The sequence below is a fragment of the Fukomys damarensis genome, unplaced genomic scaffold (assembly GCF_012274545.1).
Source record: "Fukomys damarensis isolate Sample0158 unplaced genomic scaffold, DMR_v1.0_HiC HiC_scaffold_14, whole genome shotgun sequence".
NCBI lineage: Eukaryota > Metazoa > Chordata > Mammalia > Rodentia > Bathyergidae > Fukomys > Fukomys damarensis.
In genome coordinates, this window is record NW_022900926.1 from 79,798,636 (window position 1) to 79,818,590 (window position 19,955).

The window sequence follows — 19,955 nt, forward strand, 5'->3', positions numbered from 1 at the left end:
TTTGTACCAGAGATTGAACTTGGGTCCTTGCACTTGCAAGGCAGGCCACCGAACCACTGAGCTAAATCCCCGGCCCCTTGCATGAATAATTTTTTAATTCTTACTCTAGGATGATGCTACTTATACATTATCTTAGACATATGTTTATAATATTTTCAATTTAAGAGTAACTTTATTAACTGTGTGTTAGTCCGGACAGCTGCAAATAGTATTGAAAAATTTATAGACATAGAAAACTGAAAGAATGTGAATGTAAAGTGAGCACTTACTTTGTACAAAATTTGAATGAGTAATTTCATAACTGGAAAAATAAAGAAAAATATTTTTAATAATCTGGAATGGTTTTGAGTCTCTGTCTCTTTTAAGGGGCTTTGAATGTCCACAAATTTTATTGTTATTTCTAAAACAGAAAGTATATTCTAACTAAATATTCTACCTTGGTCATCTTTTAGGGTAAAGGAAATACTTTCTAACCATTTTTAATGGTGGATTTGCAGTTTCATATAGGTCTAGTTGGACATAAATTTGAATATTTATTTAAATTGCTGATAGCACTTGGTGTTTATCCCTTCATCAATAAACTTATTTTATTTCATTTCATAAAAAATTTTTTAGGAAAAGCAATAATCTTTCCATAGACTAAAGAGAACTAATAATCCTTTTTTGAAACGTTATTTTACCAAATAAATTACTACCTTATTAATCACTATTTAGTGGGTACCCTCATATTTGGATACACTTGGCTATTTGGAGCTAACTTCTTTCTTGTGAAAATATATCCTCATATGATTTAAGTCTAGCTTCTTCTATTTTTAGATTATTTTTTATTAAATACTGTCTCCAGTGCTTTCTTGTCACCCTCTTGCACCCTCTTCCGCAACTGTAAATATCCCCTTTCTAGTTTTGTAGAGATGTAAAATTGCCATAGTGATTTGTTTTTTGTTTGTTTTGTGTTTTTTTGGTACTGAGGATCAAACTCCCATAGTGGGTTTTTACTGATAAGATCCTGTTCTAAGGTTGTAAGACCACTTTCCGCTCCTGTTCTTTATTGATTTGAATGAGGAATGGGGAGGTGTAGGGTATATACATCTTCTGTGCTGAACAGGGTACAGTGTTTAGTCAGTAGAAATGAGAAAACTGCCATGATTGTGTGTGTACTACCTGGCCTTTTGGATTTCTTCCAAGGCACAGACTCTAGGTGATCATGGGAGTTTGCCAAGAACCGAGAGTTGAAGGGAAGAGCATTGAAGTGTATTGCATGTCCTCAGGCCTTGTACTTGGGTAACACAAAGAGCTAAACCTATATATTTCTATACATTGAAACAGTGAGAATGCTTTAGATCTAGCTTAATAGTGTCCGTTAAAATCATTAGGATGACATTTATTCCTTAAGTATTGGGAGAATAATAATTGACCAAATTTCCTGAAAGAACTCATCTACCTACCCAAATAAATAGTTCTGTGAGTCTTGTACAGTTACTGAGGATAGGTTTCATAATAAAAAGGAATTATATTTATATTTATATATATACATATATTTGTATGCACACTTGACATTTATAAATTCAGTGCATAATTTTAATTTGTGGTAGATGGATAAACTGAAATAATAACCAGTTTTAACATGAGAAACTTGGTTTTGTTTAATGTGACTAATAATTTTAATTGCTTTTCTATATTTTAATATATCATTTTCTTTAGTATTAGCAAATCTTATATAGAGCTTTTGATGTGTAAAACAGGAATGATAACTGCAGTGCTTTATTTCTTTGATATGCTGTAAATGTAATTCAGCAGTTTTGAATTTTTTTTCCTTGAGTTTATTCGTACATTTTAGGTGTACAGTACAGTTACATTCATTATTGGGATCTTGTACCTTTACATGACAGGTCTTGGTTCTCATTTTTTCCCCTTGTCCCTGCCACCCTTCACCCCCTCCTCCCTTCCCTATTTAAAAATACTTTATTTCCATTTTTTCATTTTCTCATTTTTTTTTCTTTTCCCTTATTACCTCTCCCCTACCCTTCCCACTTCCCCTACACCTGCAGGCCTTTTCTTCCTATTTCACATTGTCCATTATACCATTAGGATCTAATGTACCATTATAGTTTTGCACACCAGAGAAACTATTTGGTATTTATACATGTGTGACTTATTTATTTCACTTAGGGGTATATCCTCAATATGTATCTATTTTCCTATGAATGACTAATTTCTCTTTCTTTGTGACTGAGTAGTATTCCATTTTATAGAAAAACCACATCTTCTTTATCCAGTCTCCAACTGATGGGCAAATGGGCTATATCCAAGTTTTAGCTATTACAAACTGTGCCACTATAAGCATGGGTGCGCATATATCACTGTGATATGATTCTTTTAATTCTTTTGGAAAGATACCCAGCAGAGGGATGGCGGGATCAAATGGAACCTCTAATCCTAGTTCTTTGAAGTATCTCCATATTGATTACCATAGTGGTTATACCAGTCTGCACTCCCACCAACAGTGGAGAATGGTTCGTTTCTTCCCACAACCCCGCCAACATTTGTTATTGTTTGATTTCTTGATAGCAGCCATTCTTTGTAGGGTGAGGTGGAATCTCAGTGTTGTTTACATCTGCATCTCTCAAATGACCAGTGATGTGGAACATTTTTTTCATATATTTACTTGCTGCTTTTACTTCTTTGTCTGAGAAATGTCTGTTCATTTCAGATGCCTGTTTTTGAATTGGGTTTTTGTATTTGGGGGGCCTGATTTTTTTTCAGTTCTTTATATATTCTTTATAATAGTCCTTTGTCTGAGGAGCAGCTGGTAAAACTTTTTTCTCACATTGTAGGTTGTCTTTTAGTTCTGTTGATGGTTTCTTTTGCAGTGCAGAAGCTTTTTAATAAGATGAGATCCCAGTTGTTGATTCTTTCAGCAGTTTTGAAATTTTGAAAAGTGGAATCTGAGGTAATAATTGTAGTGGAACATATCTTAAAGCAACTAATAACCTTACTTGTTTTCTAGCTACTACAATTTGGGTGATGTAAGCCATGATTCTGTGAACAAGTTTCTGTCCCATCTGATTGAGAAGTCCCTGGTTGAATTGGAGCTTTCCTACTGTATTGAAATTGGAGAGGTACAACTTAGTCATGTACATTCTAATTGTTCAGCTTTTTAACAATAGGACCTTTTCTTCTAGTGATACTAAATCTGTAACAAAATGATTGCAGTAGCAACCTGCAATATGAGTTATAATTATATGCAGATATATGACTATGTCGTACTTTTAACTTATATCATTTTGTTCTTTTGAAATAGGATAATCGAAGCATTGAACCTCTGACGTATGGCCGAATTGCTTCGTATTACTATTTGAAGCACCAGACAGTGAAAATGTTCAAGGACCGTTTGAAACCTGAATGCAGTACTGAAGAATTGCTTTCAATTCTAAGTGTGAGTTCATGGTATTATTATATTGGTTTTGAATATTTCATCATTTCTTTTAATTTAGATTGTTGGTATGCAGTTCTTGAAGTTTGATGAATTGTTTATAAAGTTCTTCTTCCTATAAAACAAGGTTGCTATGAACTTTCATATCCAGACTAAGTTCCCCCTAAGTAATGGTGGCCATATAATTTATTATCTAAACTTGGATCCCTCTGAGAGTAGAATGGGGCACTATTAATATTTAAATGAGGATAAAAGGTAGACTTCTCTGAATAAGCCAGGTGATAACCCTCTCTTTAGAAATAGCCTCTTCAAATTATGATTGAAAACTTTTTAATTGCTTCTTTTATATGGTCCCTATTGGGTGCTTAGCTATGATGTTACTAGAGTTTTTTTATCCTTTAGGATCCATATGATGAAGTTCTTAGAATGAATGCCAAGAAAGCTCTTAACTCCTATTCCCAATTCTTTACATCCCCTCTACAAAAACAAAAACAAAAAAATACTATATTGTATGGTAAAAACCTATCCTATGATTGTATTTCCTTTTGAGAGTGGGCAGAAACCTAAGAACTAAATTTAATATTAAAGTTAAAATTATCATTAGGAGTATCTTCTCCATTTTACTTTCTATATACTATATTCTTCTCCCTTTGTGTTTTTATTTCGTTGAATTTATGTACAATAATTTACCATAAAACTTTGTTGTTATATTAGTTAATATATAGCTATAGATAGAGATATGTGCATATCCTGAGTCTTATTTTATCCTTGAGGTATGTTGGTTCTTTTCTTAAAGTTGGGAACAGTTTGTCTCTTTTAGTTTAAGGCCCTTCACATGTAAATTCATTGATTTTATTGCAGTTCAGTCATTAGCTTTTTTTCCCTCCTGCTACTATTTTATTGTTCCCCACAAAGTTTGATGTCTCATTCACAGTTTTTTATTTCTTTTCTTCTGAGAAAATTCTCTATACATTTTGTGCTGGGCATATTGCCAAGACCATTGTAGTAAGAGAGAAAATGTTTGTGATTGAATTGATTGATAGTAGGAGAGTGGTAGATAGGTGAATTTTATATTAATTAGCTTCTATAGTTTGCTCTACAAAAAAGAATGTATAATTGAAGTACATGAGGCAACTACCAAAAATAATTTTCTTTGAGATTTAAATTTTATTTCTAAGGGAAAACTACAGTGGTACCTTGATTCACAAACTTAATTTTTGGTTTTGGTCTCAAACCAAATTGGTCAAGAACCGAATAAAATTCAGTGGTTAATTCACTGTGGACCTTATGGAGAAATTTGTTTCAGTTTGCCTCTAATTGTGACCAGAATCATGGAAAAAATAAAGTTCATGAAGCAAGGTACCACCTTTTTTAAAAAAGATGAACAACGCCGGGCATGGTGGCGCAGGCCTTTAATCCCAGCACTCAGGAGGCTGAGACAGGAGGATTGCTGTGAGTTCAAGACCAGTCTGGGCTACATAGTGAGTTCCAGTTCAGTCTCAATTGCATAGTAAGACCCTGTCTCAAAAATCCAATCAATCAATCAATCAATCAATTAAAAAGATGAACATTTTTAGCTCCCAAAGGATGAGACTGTATCATCAATCTCCTATACAAAAACTCATAAAAATGGGATTTCTTTACAGGACAGAGTTTCAGCACAAGCAGTAAAATAATATTAAAAATTTGAGCATGCATCTTAAGTTAGTCTCTGCTATATTGAAGAATATTTCTTTTATATCATCATAATCCATTTTGTGTTGCTATAATAAACACCTGGGTCTGGATATTTTATGAGGAAGAGAAATTTATTTGACTCCTGGTTCCTGGTCCAGAAAGCCCAAGTTTGGAAAGCCACATTTGGTTGCACATGGTGTCACACAGTGGGAGCACGTACAAGACTGCTGGAGTTTGTGTGCCATGCAGAGGAGACCAAATGTGAGGCGGCCTCACTTTATACCAGTTCACTCTCATGATAACTACTCCAGTCCTGTGAGACCTAACTCATAGGCCGTAATCCCTCCTAAGAGTAGTACCTGAGAGCTAATTACTTCCCAGCAGCACCCACCTCTTAGAAGAACCGCTGAATTTCAACACTGTTCTTTAGGGACCAATATTCTAGCACATAGAACTTTGGAGACACTTCATAGCACATATTTACCTAACTTGATAAATTTACCTAACTTGATATTGAAAAATACTTTTATACCTTGGGAACACATGTAAAAATATCTAAAGCCTTTGAGCAGTTTTAATGAGCCAAGCACTAGTCAGATAACTATATTGATAAATATACTTTGATAAATAACTTTAATTCTTAAATTCATTTAATGCTCAAAACAACTTCATTATTACCTCATTTGGTACTAACTTTATATCAGTCTTGCCATTTTATTGGTTAACTTCTTCATGTTTGTACAGCATGTGAATAGTTTGTAGTCTAGCACCTGAATGTTCACTCTTTGGCTACTGGGAATTGAACTCAGGACCTGCTGCTTGCCAGGCAGGCACTGTGCTGCAGAGCTCCATCCCCGGTCGCAATATGCACTCTTAACCACTCTATTATACACTTAACAACTTTCATATATTATATTTTCTCACTTCTCCCCTACACACACACTCACATACACACAGTAAGTTGAATAACACCAATGTTAAGACTAAGTACACATTGTTTGTAAAGGAGGTTTGTGAAAGTCATTATGCCTATTACATTCAGCATTCCCGTGCACACCACTGAAATAGACAAAAAATGTAGTGGCCCCCTTTCTGTGATTTTGCTTTCCATGGTTTCAGCTGCCCTCAGTCAACCACAGTCTGAAATGTTAGTATTTGTCCTGACTTTTTTAAGAGAAAGATCATATTCACAAAAGTTTTTTGTTTTCTTTTTAATTTTAATTGCTTATTAGTATATGTTTATCCTCATCGTGAATATATTCATCATGTGGTATTGGTACATATGCTTATCATATCTTTAATCCTTCTTTCTTCCCCTCCTTCTCTCCTTTCTTTTATCTCCCTCATCCCCAGAACTCTTTCCCATCTCCACAAAGTCTCTCTCCCTATTTCCTCACCTTTTATTTTGCTCTTTAAATGACTTATGCTTTCATTTTCTTATATAAGAGAAACTGTGTGACATTTAATCTTATGTGTTAGATTTATCAGAATTATGAATTCCAGGTGCATCCTTTAGAATTTCTAAAGAAAATATTCTTGCACTAATATTTTTTTCTATCATTACACTTCTGAGACCTCTCTTTTCACTTTTTTTTTTTCCTAGAAGTTAAAACATTTCTGGATAATGTTTTTTATATCATTACCTTTAGATGATAGTAGAGGATTCTAAGTGTAAGACCAAAAATTCTATTAAGACTTTTTCCCTTCACTGATTTTGTTTTACAAAAACAACTCACTCATCTAAATCTTGTCTTTCTAAAATATCCATTTTTAAATAACTACTTTTTATTGAGTACCTGTTATGTACCAGGTACTTTATATACATTATTTGTAAACACCAAACAACCCTTCATTGTACGTTTTAATAATCATATAATTTAATTGGATTTTAATAAGATTAATTTGTTTTACATCATATAAAAAATAGCACTTTACAATTTTCCCTGTACTTTACTTCCTTTCCTATACATATTTTATCTTTATTCTCTGATCCCATTCTATCTATAAAAAATGTTAAATATTGAAATGTAAGAGTATATACTTAAAAAAATAAGAATAAAATTATGTGTGACCCTCTAACCTAAAACTGTTAAGTATGAAATGTAGATATCAGTGGCAGAATAATTATTGCAGCATTTCATATTGAAGACATATATTTTATGTTTTAAACAGTCTGGTGCTATTTTGAAAAGGTTAGGTATTTTATAAGAACCCTTGCCAAGTTTTTTTAGCACAATGAATTAATAAGCTTCGTAATTAAGGCAGCTGCTTCACACCTCTATTGTTAACCAGTGACATTACATCTGTCTTGCTCCATTGATGCCCTCTTCCTACTTATTGAAGCATTTAGCAGTTTTGGCAACAGGGATTACATGGCTTGGAGTTAGTAGTCTAATTAGATATAAGTGAAAATCCTGAGGGAAAAGGACGTTTAAAAAGTAATTTGAAGAATCTCTTAATGATGTTGGCACTGGAAATCAACTCTAAAAACTACCTGTCACATGGCAAGCCAAGATCATGATTTGATATATCATGTAGGCTTAAAACAGTGCTAGAAATGATAAGGAAAATCTCTTTAAACATATTTTTCAGAATATCTTACTAACTTTGGAAGAAAGCATGTATATCCCAAATGTATTTATGTGTCTATAAATTTTTCACTAATTTTTGTAAGATATACTTGGTTATCATGGTTCTTATGACCACACAGAAACATGAGATTCAATTTAGATATCAAAATTCTCAATAATATAGCAAGCATATTGATGTTTGAATTTTGTCACATTTAGAGCACAGTTACTATCTTTCGGTAGCAAACTGCAAAAATACTTTTCTCAAAACATATGAGATTTAAAAAATAAATAATTTTTAAAGAAAAATTTAAAACTTAAGTTACAATTTAAATATCTGGTTATATCTAGTATCGTAGGGGGTCCACCATGTAAAATTAAAAGAGCTGATTAAAGGAAAAATGAAAGAAAGAAAAGGTTAAGTGAGTAACAGCAAACACCACCAAGCTCGTGGCCTTCCATTTCCAAATAACCTCGTGACAATCGTAGGATCCCATCTGCTACTCTTTATCCCCCCAGTACTGAAACCTGATGGGATGTCTTCCAGGATTTGTGAGAAGAGCTTTCGTGATCCTCAGGCTAGGGAGTGGCCTGGCATCTTTTGGAGAAGCACAGATGGCAAATATCTTCAAAAAAAAAAATCTTTGTACTTCTCTTGAGATCTTCCTTATTCTCCATTATTTTTTAGCTTCTCCCAGCATTCTGCACTTTCAGGATTTCTTCAGCAAAGAGAAAATTGAAATATTTTCCTAATCTCTAAGTCTGTTGTGATTTAGACAATTACTCTAGAGAATTTTAAGCTGTTACATTTGATGAGTATAAACTATATTTGAGATACTACCTGGATTTTGTCCTTTAATTATTTTCCTTTTTTTTTTTTCTTCGAATTTTGGTCACCTAAACAGTGCCATGTAATAAGAACTGTCAACTATCAGGATTCTAAAGATTGATTAATTGGGTTGTTAATTAAGAAATAACTCTAGATATCTAAGTATAAACAGCCTTAATATTTCTGCTGTGATCACCTAATTTAACTTTTCCATTAAAAAAAAAAAAAATCAGTGTTCCCTAAGAGGACACAGTATGGAAAAGTAGGACAGAATTGGAATTAGGATTTGTACCACTGAGCAACCTTTTAAATATCTCTTCTTTGATGTCTTGTACTTTCTCCTCTTTTTGTATCTTAGTCCTTTTATTTAAGTTAACAATGCATAGTCCATAAAGAAGATATAGTCATGATCCTCTCAGCCTAAATTGTCTAGAAAAAAAATTCTTCTTGCTTTTCATCATTTATTAATATTTTCTCAGAGTTCTGTCTAGTATTAATGCTTAGCGCCCTGGGAAATAACAAAGATATAGGACACATTCTTATCTATTAAGGGTATTTGTACAAGAGCCCCCGAAGCCCACTGAACATAAAGAAGTATCCTATCTCTGTGCTGAATATCATTTTACCTTGTCCATGGGAAGTATCTTGACCTATTTACAAAGTTCAAAGCAAAAATGTTGCTGACATTATCCTCTCCAAAAGTTAGTTACCAGCCTGCAGGATTGGATGACTAAGTCCCTGGGGTCATATAAAAACATTTAGTTTGTTGTTTATTTACTTTTCTTCTCTCTCTCCCTCTCCCTCTCCCCCTCCTTCCCTTTCTTCTTCTATCCTGGGCATTGAACCCAAGGGAGCTGTACCACCAAGCTACATCTTCAGCCTATTTGTTTTCAGAGACGAGGTATTGCTGAGCTATCTAGGCAGGACTCATATCTTGCTGTCCTCCTGCTTCAGCCTCTTCAGTGCTGGGATTACAGGCATGCCCCATGGTACCCAGTTGATCTTGTTTAAAACAAATTTTTTGTTCAGCTTTAATTGAGTTTATTGGTACATTTTAGGGATACAGTACAGTTACATTCATTGTTGGCATCTTGTACCTCTACATGACAAGTCTTGATTCTCATTTTTTCCCCTTACCCCTGCCCTCCCTTCACCCCCTCCTCCCCTAAAACAAATTTTTATTGAAATATAATTCACGTATCATACTGTTCACCCAATTAAACTGTAAAATCCAATTATTTTAATATGTTCAAGAGCTGTACATCTGTCACCATGATCAATTTTAGAACATTTTTGTTCCCTAAGAAAGAAATTCAATAACAGTTATTCCCATTTTCTCTTTTCCCATTTTCTCCCCACTGGCCCAGGCAATCTACCCACATGTCAACCACCTGAGCCTCTGACATCCACCATTCCCGTCTGTCTTTTAATGAGATCAGCTTCTTGTAGATCCCACATATAAGTGAGATTGCACAATATTCATCTTTCTGTGTTTGGCTTATTTCACTTATCATAATATTCTCTGATTTATCAGCGTTGTCCCAAATGATAGATTTTTCTTCTTTTTTATGATGACCTAGTATTCCTTTGTGTTATGTACCACATAACACGTACCTCTATCCATTATCTACTGATGGACACCTAGGTTGATTCCGTATATTGACCACTGTGAGTAGTGCTGCTGTGCATGGGAATGCCAATATCTTTGGCTTACTAATTTTATTTCATGTAGTTATATTGCTACTAGTGGGATTGTTTACTCTATCTTTAATTTTTTGAGGAATTTCCGTATTATTTTCTATAATAGCTGTATTAATACACATTTTTTTTTTTTGGTACCGGGGATTGAACTCAGGTCCTTGCGCTTGCAAGGCGGGCCACCGAACCACTGAGCTAAATCCCTGGCCCTCTTTTGCCCATTTTTAAGCTATTCGTTGCTTGCTGTTGTTTTAGTTCCTTGTATATTCTGGATATTAATCCTTGTCAGATGTATAGTTTACAAATATTTTCTCTCACTTAGTAGGTTGCTCTTCACTCTGATAATTGTTTCCTTTGCTGTGCAGAAGCTTTTTAATGTAATCCTGCTTGTCACTTTTTGCTGTTATTACCTTTGCTTCTAAGGTCACACCGAAAAAAGCATTGCCCTGATCATTGTCATTCTGTTTTCTTTTAGTAATTTCATAGTTTTGAAATTTACATCAGAGTCTTTAATCCATTTTTAGTTGATTTTTTTTGTAAATGATACAAGACCAGTGTTTGGTTTCATTCTTTTGCATATAGATTTCCAGTTTTCCCAACATTTATTGAGAGGCATTTATTGTATGCCTTTATAGAAAAATCAGTTGTATATAAATGCATAGATTTCTGGGATCTCTCTTCTGTTGTGTTGGTCTGTGTGTCTAGTTTTGTGTCAATACTATGTTGTTTTGGTTGTTACAGCCTTGTAGTATATTTTAGGTTGCAAAATGAAATGCCTCCAGATTTGTTCTCTTTGCTCAGGATTGTTTTAGATATTCAGGTTATTTTGTGGTTCCATATAAAATTTTGTTATTTCTGTCAAGAATGTCTTTCGTATCTTTGTATTGAATATATAGGTCACTGTGGATAATATAGACATTTAAACAAAATTAATCCACATAAAGACTATATTTTCCATTTATTTATCTTTTATTTCTTTGATTATTATTTTGTAGTTTCTAGCATAAAAATATTTGTCTCAAAGGTTATATTTATTCCTAAGGTTTTTTTTTTTCTGTAGCTATTGTGAATGGAATTGTTTTCTTGATTTTTTTCAGACAATTTGCCATTTGTGTATAGAAATGATGCTGTTTTGTATGTTTATTTTTATATTGCAAAACTTTACTGAATGTATTAAATCTAACAGTATTTTGATGGACTATTAGGTTTTTCTGTAATATTTAAGATTATATCATCTACAAATGGTAATATAACTTCTTCCTTTAAAATTTACATGTTTTACTTCTTTCTCTTGTTTAATTACTCTTGGTAGGATTTCAAGTACTATGTTAAATGTAGTCTGTGAAAGTAAACACCCTTTTTTGAAAATATTTTTATTTTTCATTAGAAATAACTGCTTAACCTAATATAACTCTTTAGACTTACAAGTACATGTACATTCATATTGGAAAAATAATTGTTCTGTAATGAAAATAACACTGAAGAATATTGTTTTCTGTGAATTCAAAAATTTGACTAGTTTTCAATGTAATTTGGATAAGCAGAACATTGTTAGCTTTTTAAAATAAACAAATCACACCTGGAAACGTTAATATTGAACAAAACATTTTAAAATCTGATTTTCACATGCTAGAAATTAGTGTTTATTTAGACATTTAATGTTTCTAACTTCATTTCAATAAAATTTCAAGTACACAAAAATTGTTAGAATCTCTTCAGTCCAGCAGGTGGAGCAGTTCAGAAACCAATGTTAGCTTCTTTCTCAGTTAACATGATTAGAAGTGTTTCAAATATGTGGGCTGGCACATGTCCTAAAAATTATCATCCCAGGACAGATAGTGTCAAAATTCTATCTCAGTTTGGGAACCTACCATCCTGCCTTTTAACCTCAGAAAGCAGCCAAGTAAGTAAATACATGTGATCATCCCCAATAATTAATCCAACTGAATATGTTTTCATATTATTTTTGTATAATTGAACAAAAGAATGCTTAAATATCTTAACATCCTTTTAACCTCCAGTTAGTATACAAAGCATCCTACAGTATTATGTTGTTTTAGAAACAGACTTTTAAAGGGAAAAAATAATCACAGGCATACCCTTAGGTTAAGTTAACATGCCAGGCTTTTTTTTTTTTTTTAATGTAACAATACAGAAACATAAAACAATCACTAGAAAATTTTTAAAAATCTGTAATAACAAAGGTTAAGTAATTTTTGTAAATTCTTTTTAGTAAGATATATCCTCATGTGTTTTAAAACATTATGTCATCTCCTTTATTGAATCTTATTTTATTTATAACAATATTTATATAGTTTTTAAAAATTAAAACAGAACAGGTACTCTTCATTAATTTGTTTCTTATTCATAGCTAGATTTCATTATAGTTCATAAATAACAGGTTGTTTTCATTGGTTGTCATTGGCCACCGTATTATTTATTTTTATTCTGTTCTAGATGCTATAGTAGGTATACTATTGTCATTCTTATACCTAGATGCTCCATATCTTGTATCTAGATGATCCAGTCTGCATGATCCAGACTACATTAGTCCACTGATGGGCCCATACCTGGGTATGATGTTGGAAGGTGAAGCCTGGTAGGAAGAGATGGGTCACTGAGTATGGCCTGAAACAATACATATCCTTCCTCTTCCCTTGACTGCACTCTGCTTCTCACTGCCCTGTCATTACTTCTCTTCTCTACCATGCCACCCTTCCTTGGAGCCAAGCAATGATAGACTGAAATCTCTAAAAACTGCGAGCCAAAATAAACCTTTCCTCCTTTAACTTGTGGATATTGAGTATTTTGTCCCAGCAACAAGAAAGTAATTTAAGATAGCTATAGATTAGCTGGCTTTAACAATTTTATTTCTCCCATTTCTAGAGCTTGGGAAGGTTAGATTTAGGTGCCAGCAGATTTCATGTCTAGTGAGGGTCCACTTCCTATTTCATAAATATCCATCTTCTTGATTTATCCTCTCATGGCACAGAAAGGGTGAGAGCATGGTTTGAGGTCTTTTTTTTTTTTAACTAATCCTATTCAAAAGATCTCTGCTTTAATCGCCTCCCAAATGCCTTCCTCCAAGTGCCACTCTATCAAGAGTTAGAATTTAACATATTAATGGGGAGAGAGTTTGGTTCATAGTGGTGGTAGCGAACCTATGGCATATGTGCCACAGTGGATTGTGTGTTATCATTGAAAGCTCTGAAAGGTGGCCATCACAGATATATATCATTCTCACTATAGAGATTTACGCATGGTAAGGCCCTTTCCTCACATGTCAGTTTCTTGTCTTAATCTTTCTGACTCGTTCTTTTATTTGTCCTTTTATTTTACAGATGAGCAGTTAGTTCAGATACACAACTCCACAGGGTTACAAAACAAAAAATCAAATGTGAAAAAATTTGTATACATTGGCTCACTTATCAAGGCACTGTACGTCTAGTCATTTTACTAAGAATATAATCATGATCGTGTGAATGTAGTTGTTGGGAGACTGGGCTCTGAATCAAACTGCAGACTTTCACATTTATCTCTGCCACTTCCTAGACCTTGGGCAAAGTTGCTTAACTTCACTTTCCTCATGTATTTAATGGAGGTACCAGTAAGTACCAAGTATATTATTCAGTTGTTGTTCAGAGTAAATGAATTCTTACAGATAAAGCACTTAAAAGCCATTTGTTCATTTGCAATATTCAATAAATATTAACTATTATCCTATCTAATAACATTTATTTAACATATATCTTAGTCAAAATGAGGGATACCACAGAAAAGTAAACCAGTGTTTCTGGCACTTGTGGACCTTATATTCATAGTGAAGTTAGCAAATGATAAATTTCAGATGAGTATGAGCGAGATATTTTTTTTAAAGGGATAAGAATCCAGAGGTATCTAGAGGAGCCTGCTCCCCTTATTATAGGGAAGGAAAGCTTTTCTGAAGAAATGATATTTGAACAGAGAATTGAATGTCATAAAGATGAGACAAGTTGTGGAAAAGCCTTGGGTAAGAATCCAGGCAGAAGGAAAATAAATGTAAAGGAAGCTAAAACAACAATGGAAGTTTCAAGCAATTCCAGAAAAAAAGCAATCTTCATAGAGTGAGTAGTGGAAGGATGTGATAGAGATAGGCCAGGTCATCTCCAGCCACAGTAAGGAGTTTGGGATTATCCTAAGGAGCAATCTGACTCAGGCAGAACCCACAGTAATTGATAACAAATGAATTAATTATAAGTAAAGAAATAAAAATGGTGCTTAGGTTTTATCCTGAACAACTTGGAGAGAGAGGATACTGATGGATTAGGTAAAGAGTGCTGGTAAAGAGCAGGGTGTGTGTTTGTTTTGGGGGAGTGGTGACAGCCCTTTGGATGGGTCTCCAAGTTGCAAAATCACGTGTTAGTTGAGATAATCTGGACAGTGAGTATTTTTTCACAAATTACCAAACTGGATCTTCACCAGAAACTGAGAGGTTTCCATACCTATAAAAGATATTTCCATATCTGTAAAAGTAGGAAAAGGCCATTAATAGATTGTGGTGGTCATAGTATGATAAAATTAATATAGCATTTGAATTTTGGAAACATAAATTCACATCTCAGCACAATCATTTTAACTTCTCTGTAAAAGTCGTTTACTTTCCCTAGACCTCAGTTTCCTTGTTCATTAAAAAGTATGCAGTTATAACTATACGTTTTTCTTCACAGGTCACATGATTCATGAGAGGATCTAATGAAGTTATTAAATAATTAATATGTAATGCTTATAAATCACCATACTTTATATTTGTAAAGTATTTGTTGGAACATATCTGACCTTGACCTACACAGATTTGGATTTTTAGGTTTGGTTTGGTTTTGATGTGGTTTGGCTTTGGCTTTTGGTTTACCTTTTGGTTCCAGTTTGATTCTTGTTTTTCACTTTTCTTTTGCATTTAAAACTGCCCTTCCTCTAGGTACCTTTACACTTTGTAGGGATTCAGATCATTTAGTTTCTCTTTAGTCAAAAAGGAAGCCTTATGGGATGTACAAAGAAACTTTTTATTTCATTATAAGTGGCTTGGAGGAATAAAGAAAATTCCAGTGATTATATCTGTTTTGATCATCAGTAATCTTTGATGATGCTTTAGCATAGTTGTTTCCTTTTTTAAATATATAAATAACTTCATCTGAGTGATCTTAGTATATTTGATAACAGTTTTTTATAATAAATTCACTGCATATAGATTATACAAGGTGATATTATTAGATGTATCCATATCGAGAGATATCTGCACATACACACATACATTACAGTGATTACAATAGTGAAACAAATCAATATATCCATCGTCATACGTAGTTATTCCCTCTATGGCATTTTCTGAGTTTTCTCTCAGATTGCTCTACCCCTACTCCCTGTTCCCTTTCCCTCTCTTCAGGTTCATATTTTACTAAAGACCTTGGCCCTGGACTTAATAGTACCACACAGAAGTGGCAAAGCCTTCAAAGTAATGGTTCTCCACTGTTGCATCACTCTACCTCCAAATAAAAAAGTACTAAGATTCTCTAATACAGTATTACCCTGATTTCCACACCAATGGCTGCACTCCTGTGAGTGCTCATCAATTTATATTTGCTAAAAACCACTTAGTAATTAGAAAATATCATAAAGTAATTATGATTAGTAATACTGATTATGGCTGGGTGATTACTTCTTCACTGAGATGCTTTGCAAATGGATTAGCACTTCTTTGAATTAGGAATTTGGGCTTGAAAGCTGTAGGGAAGCTTTATTGGTAAGAAAAATATTCTTTCTTTGGGGACTAAGCAGTAATCTGCAAAACAGCCAAGAAGCCATGGGAACCTGGCTGAGAGAAAATCAGGCAAATAAAATTGGCAGTTTTATAAGGCTTATATTTATCTAGAAGAATTCTCTTGATTCAATTGCAGTTTAAGCTTTGGTCAACTTAATCGAGTTCTTTAGTAATGCCAACTCCTACATTGAGCTGTAATATTTAGTAATGTCTCTTCCAAAATAACTAAGAAATTAATGTGTTATTTAATATGAACCCTTTCTTGCAAAATAAAGGCTTCAATTAATAAGCATCTTTGGTATATGTCATAAGTTAGATTTCTGAATTCTTCTTTTAAGACAGAATGACTGAATGAATTAAAAAATCCAACTATTTGTTGCTGACAAGAAACTTAATTAATCTTAAGAACACACATGGACTGAAACTGAGGAGATAGAATATGATATGCCATGCAAATAGAAGCCAAAAGAAATTAGAGTAGCCACACTAATATCAGATAAAATAAGACTTTAAATCAAAGGCAGTAGAAAGAGACTAGGAAAGTCATTCTGTAATGATAAAGGGGACAATTTAAAAAGGGAAAAAACAATGCTAAATATCTATGTATACAATTTTGGTGTACCCAAATATATATATATATAGCAGTTAACACACCTAAAAGGAGAGACAGACTCCAATAAAATAATAGTTGGGAACTTTGTCACCACACTTTCAGCAGTAGAGATTTTCTTACAAAAAAACAGCAGAGTAAATTGCACCCTAGACCAAATGAACCTAGGAGACATTTCACAAAACACTTCCATTAAACAACTTCTGAATACGCATTTTTTTTTCTCATCAGCACATTGATCATTCTCCAGGTAAATCATATGACAGGTGACCAAAAAAAGTAGCAGCAATTTTTTAAAAAATTGAAGTCATATATGTGTCTTTTCTGACCACATAGAATAAGGCTAGACCCCAATAAAATGAAAAATGTTGAAAACTATACACAGAAATTACACAGTAGAAACAAAGAAATTAAACAGCTTACCATTGAACAACCACTGAATCAAGGAAGAAATCAAGAAGGAAATTTGAAAGTTTCTTGAAACAAGTGAAAATGGAGACTCAGTATACCAACACCTATCATATACAGCAAAACCAGTACCGAGCGGTAAGTTCTGAGAAATCAGTGCCACATCAAAAAGATAGAAAAGATCTCGGATAAACAACCTATCATTATATCTCAAGGAACAGACAAGAACAAACTAAAGTCTAAATTAGTAGAAGAAAGAAATAATAAAAGCATAAATCGATGGAATAGAGTCTTAAAATACAAATGATTAATGAAAGAACGGGTTCTCAAAAAGAAATGCAAATCAGTATCACAGTGATGTATGACCACACTTTAATAAGAATAGCTAATACAAAAAAGGCAGTACAAGTCTTGGCAAAAATTTGAAGAAAAGGGAAACCTTGCACACTGTCAATATTAAATTCTGTATGTATGATAATTAACTTTATAAGGACTTATAAATAAATGAATCTGATATTGGCAAAATTCCCCACAATAAATATAATTTTTATGTACTGCAAACATGTACTAGTAAAAAAATCATTTTAAATGTGAAAAAAAATTAGTACAGGTGTTATGTAAACAGTATGGAGATTCCTCAAAAAATTAAACATAGAACCACTTTATGATTTAGTATCGCTATTTGGTATATATATCTGAAGGAAGTGAAATCGGTATGTGAAAAAGACACCTGCACTACCACTTCCATTGATGCTTTATTCACAGTGGCCAAGAAATGAAAACAACATAACTGCCCACCAAGTGATGAATTTTTGAAATGTGACATACACACAAAGAATGCTATTCAGCCACAAAAAATGAATGGAATACTGTAATTTGTGGCAATGTGGATGAAACTGTAGAGTATTGTGTTAAGTGAATTAAGTCAGGAACAAAAAGATAATTACCATCTGATCTTAGTAATATGTGGGATCTAAAAATGTTCATCTCACAGAAGTTCATAGTAGAATGATGGTTAACAGAGACTGAGGCTGGTAATAGTGTGGGTAAGAAGATGGGGCAAGGTTGGGCTCTAAGTTACAGCTAGATAAGAGATAGACTCTGGGGTCCTACTGAGTGTTGTAGCTATAGATCACAATAATGTACATTTCAAAAAGCTAGAAAGGATTTTGGAATTTTTCATTAAAATAAATAATAAACATTTCACAGGAGATAAAATATGTTTAACCTGGTTTAAACATTTACACATTGTACACATGTATGAAATATTACGTGGAACTCCATTAATATGTAAATTTTTGTGTCTGGTAAAAATATTCTTTAAGAAAGAACATTTGATTTTCCTAGTCAACTAGTAGAAAATAAATGAAAAACTAAAAAATACAAGGAAGGAAAGACATGAAGTATGGTATGGAAAAGAGTAGAGGTATAATGGTAATGAGCATAACAAAAACCAGCACATGGTAAGACTTGCAGGATTTTTCAAGGAATATTCTAAAGTAAGTCTAGAGCTAGCAGATACACAAAAGTTCTTCACTGTATTTTTTGTCATATTAGTAATTATTAGGTATAAGTTTTAGATAACCTTCTGCTCAAGTACACCAAGATATAGAAACAGAAATATTTATATCAGCACTGTTAAAGCAAAATAACTGAAAACAAGCCAGTTATCATTTGATAGGAGAATGGTTTAAAAATTGCCAGAGTTAGGAAAAATGAAACTGACATAGCTTCACATCATAATATAGATGGATTTATTTATTTATAAGTGTTCAGTTTCTATTTTTGTCATCAACCAACAGATCTCCCTTTTAGACTGAAGTGTAATTTAATATAGAGATACATATGCCTTGTTCTCTCTTGAAATTCAGACATACAAGCTTTGTCTGGAGAACCAGAGTCTACTACAAGGTAATTTGTATTGGAGACTAAGCAGTTTCCTAAAGAGATTGATGGGGAAGATTAGAGGAGGTACAATTATGTCACCCTGATTTGTGCTGTTCAGAGCTCTATATATACTTATTCCTAAGGAAAGGTATTTATCCAAATATAGATGCATGCAGCTGTTTCAACTATTGACTATGTAAATATTGGTGTCCGGTGCAATGGGCCATGTTAATGCCCATGTGACAAAGTATATAGCTCAAGAAGAAACAAAAGATATTCCCCTTGCTTCTGCTCAGGACCAGAGCAGTTTCAGAGTATTGGGGCTTCAGAAAATTAGAGTTACCTCAAAACTTCAAGAGCTGTAGCTCATCTGTTCCCAGTGAAGTATTTCTGACTTTATCATCAAAGGATGTGCCATTTTGCAGGCTCAGCAGTCTAATCCATCAGAAGGGGAAGACATATTCATAAGCCCATGTGACCCTCAGGTCTGCTGTAGCAGGACAGACTTTGGTACAGAAGGCCCAACAGTGAAAAACAAGCACAAAGCCAAAAAATATTAAGTGTGGGCATGCTATAACCTAGAGTAACAAACTAGCAGAGCCAGGCCTGCCCTCCAGCAGAAAGGTCTCAGCTAGTCTTGCCAATTCCACTTGCTTCTGTTCCTTGTATCTCCTTAATGAACATGTGTGTATGGAGCACAGACTGGAATCACCTGCTGGATGTTGAGGAAATTGTGATTAATATGATCTGGTCACACAAGGAGCTTTTGATAGGAAAAGACAGACACAAATTCACACAGAAATTATGTCTGTGTATTATAAAGGGAAATACAGGTGGTGCTGTCATGTTGTACACACATATTTAAGCCAGCCCAAAAGGAGCAGGATATGGGAAGGATAATTTTCCCACAAAAGCTGCATTTCCAATCAGCTTTGTTATCAAGAAATTATAGAAGTTCAGTTCAGTGATGAGTAGAACCTAGGCCTAAAGACTCTTCATGAAGAAAATCGGATATAATCTTTATAAAACATTATCCAAGTGTGGGAAAT

At 33.5% G+C, this 19,955-nt stretch overlaps 1 protein-coding gene across 4 annotated transcripts in view; it reads left to right on the plus strand.

Annotated features, from left to right (window-relative positions):
* Ascc3 (activating signal cointegrator 1 complex subunit 3) overlaps positions 1–19,955 on the plus strand; it is a 295,426-nt gene that overhangs the window by 224,308 nt on the left and 51,163 nt on the right. For all 4 annotated transcript variants that reach the window (XM_010607172.2, XM_010607175.2, XM_010607174.3 and 1 more), the window contains 2 exons: positions 3,008–3,119; positions 3,302–3,436. In XM_010607172.2, coding sequence (XP_010605474.1) covers positions 3,008–3,119; positions 3,302–3,436 — 247 coding nt within the window. The remainder of the gene's footprint in view (positions 1–3,007; positions 3,120–3,301; positions 3,437–19,955) is intronic.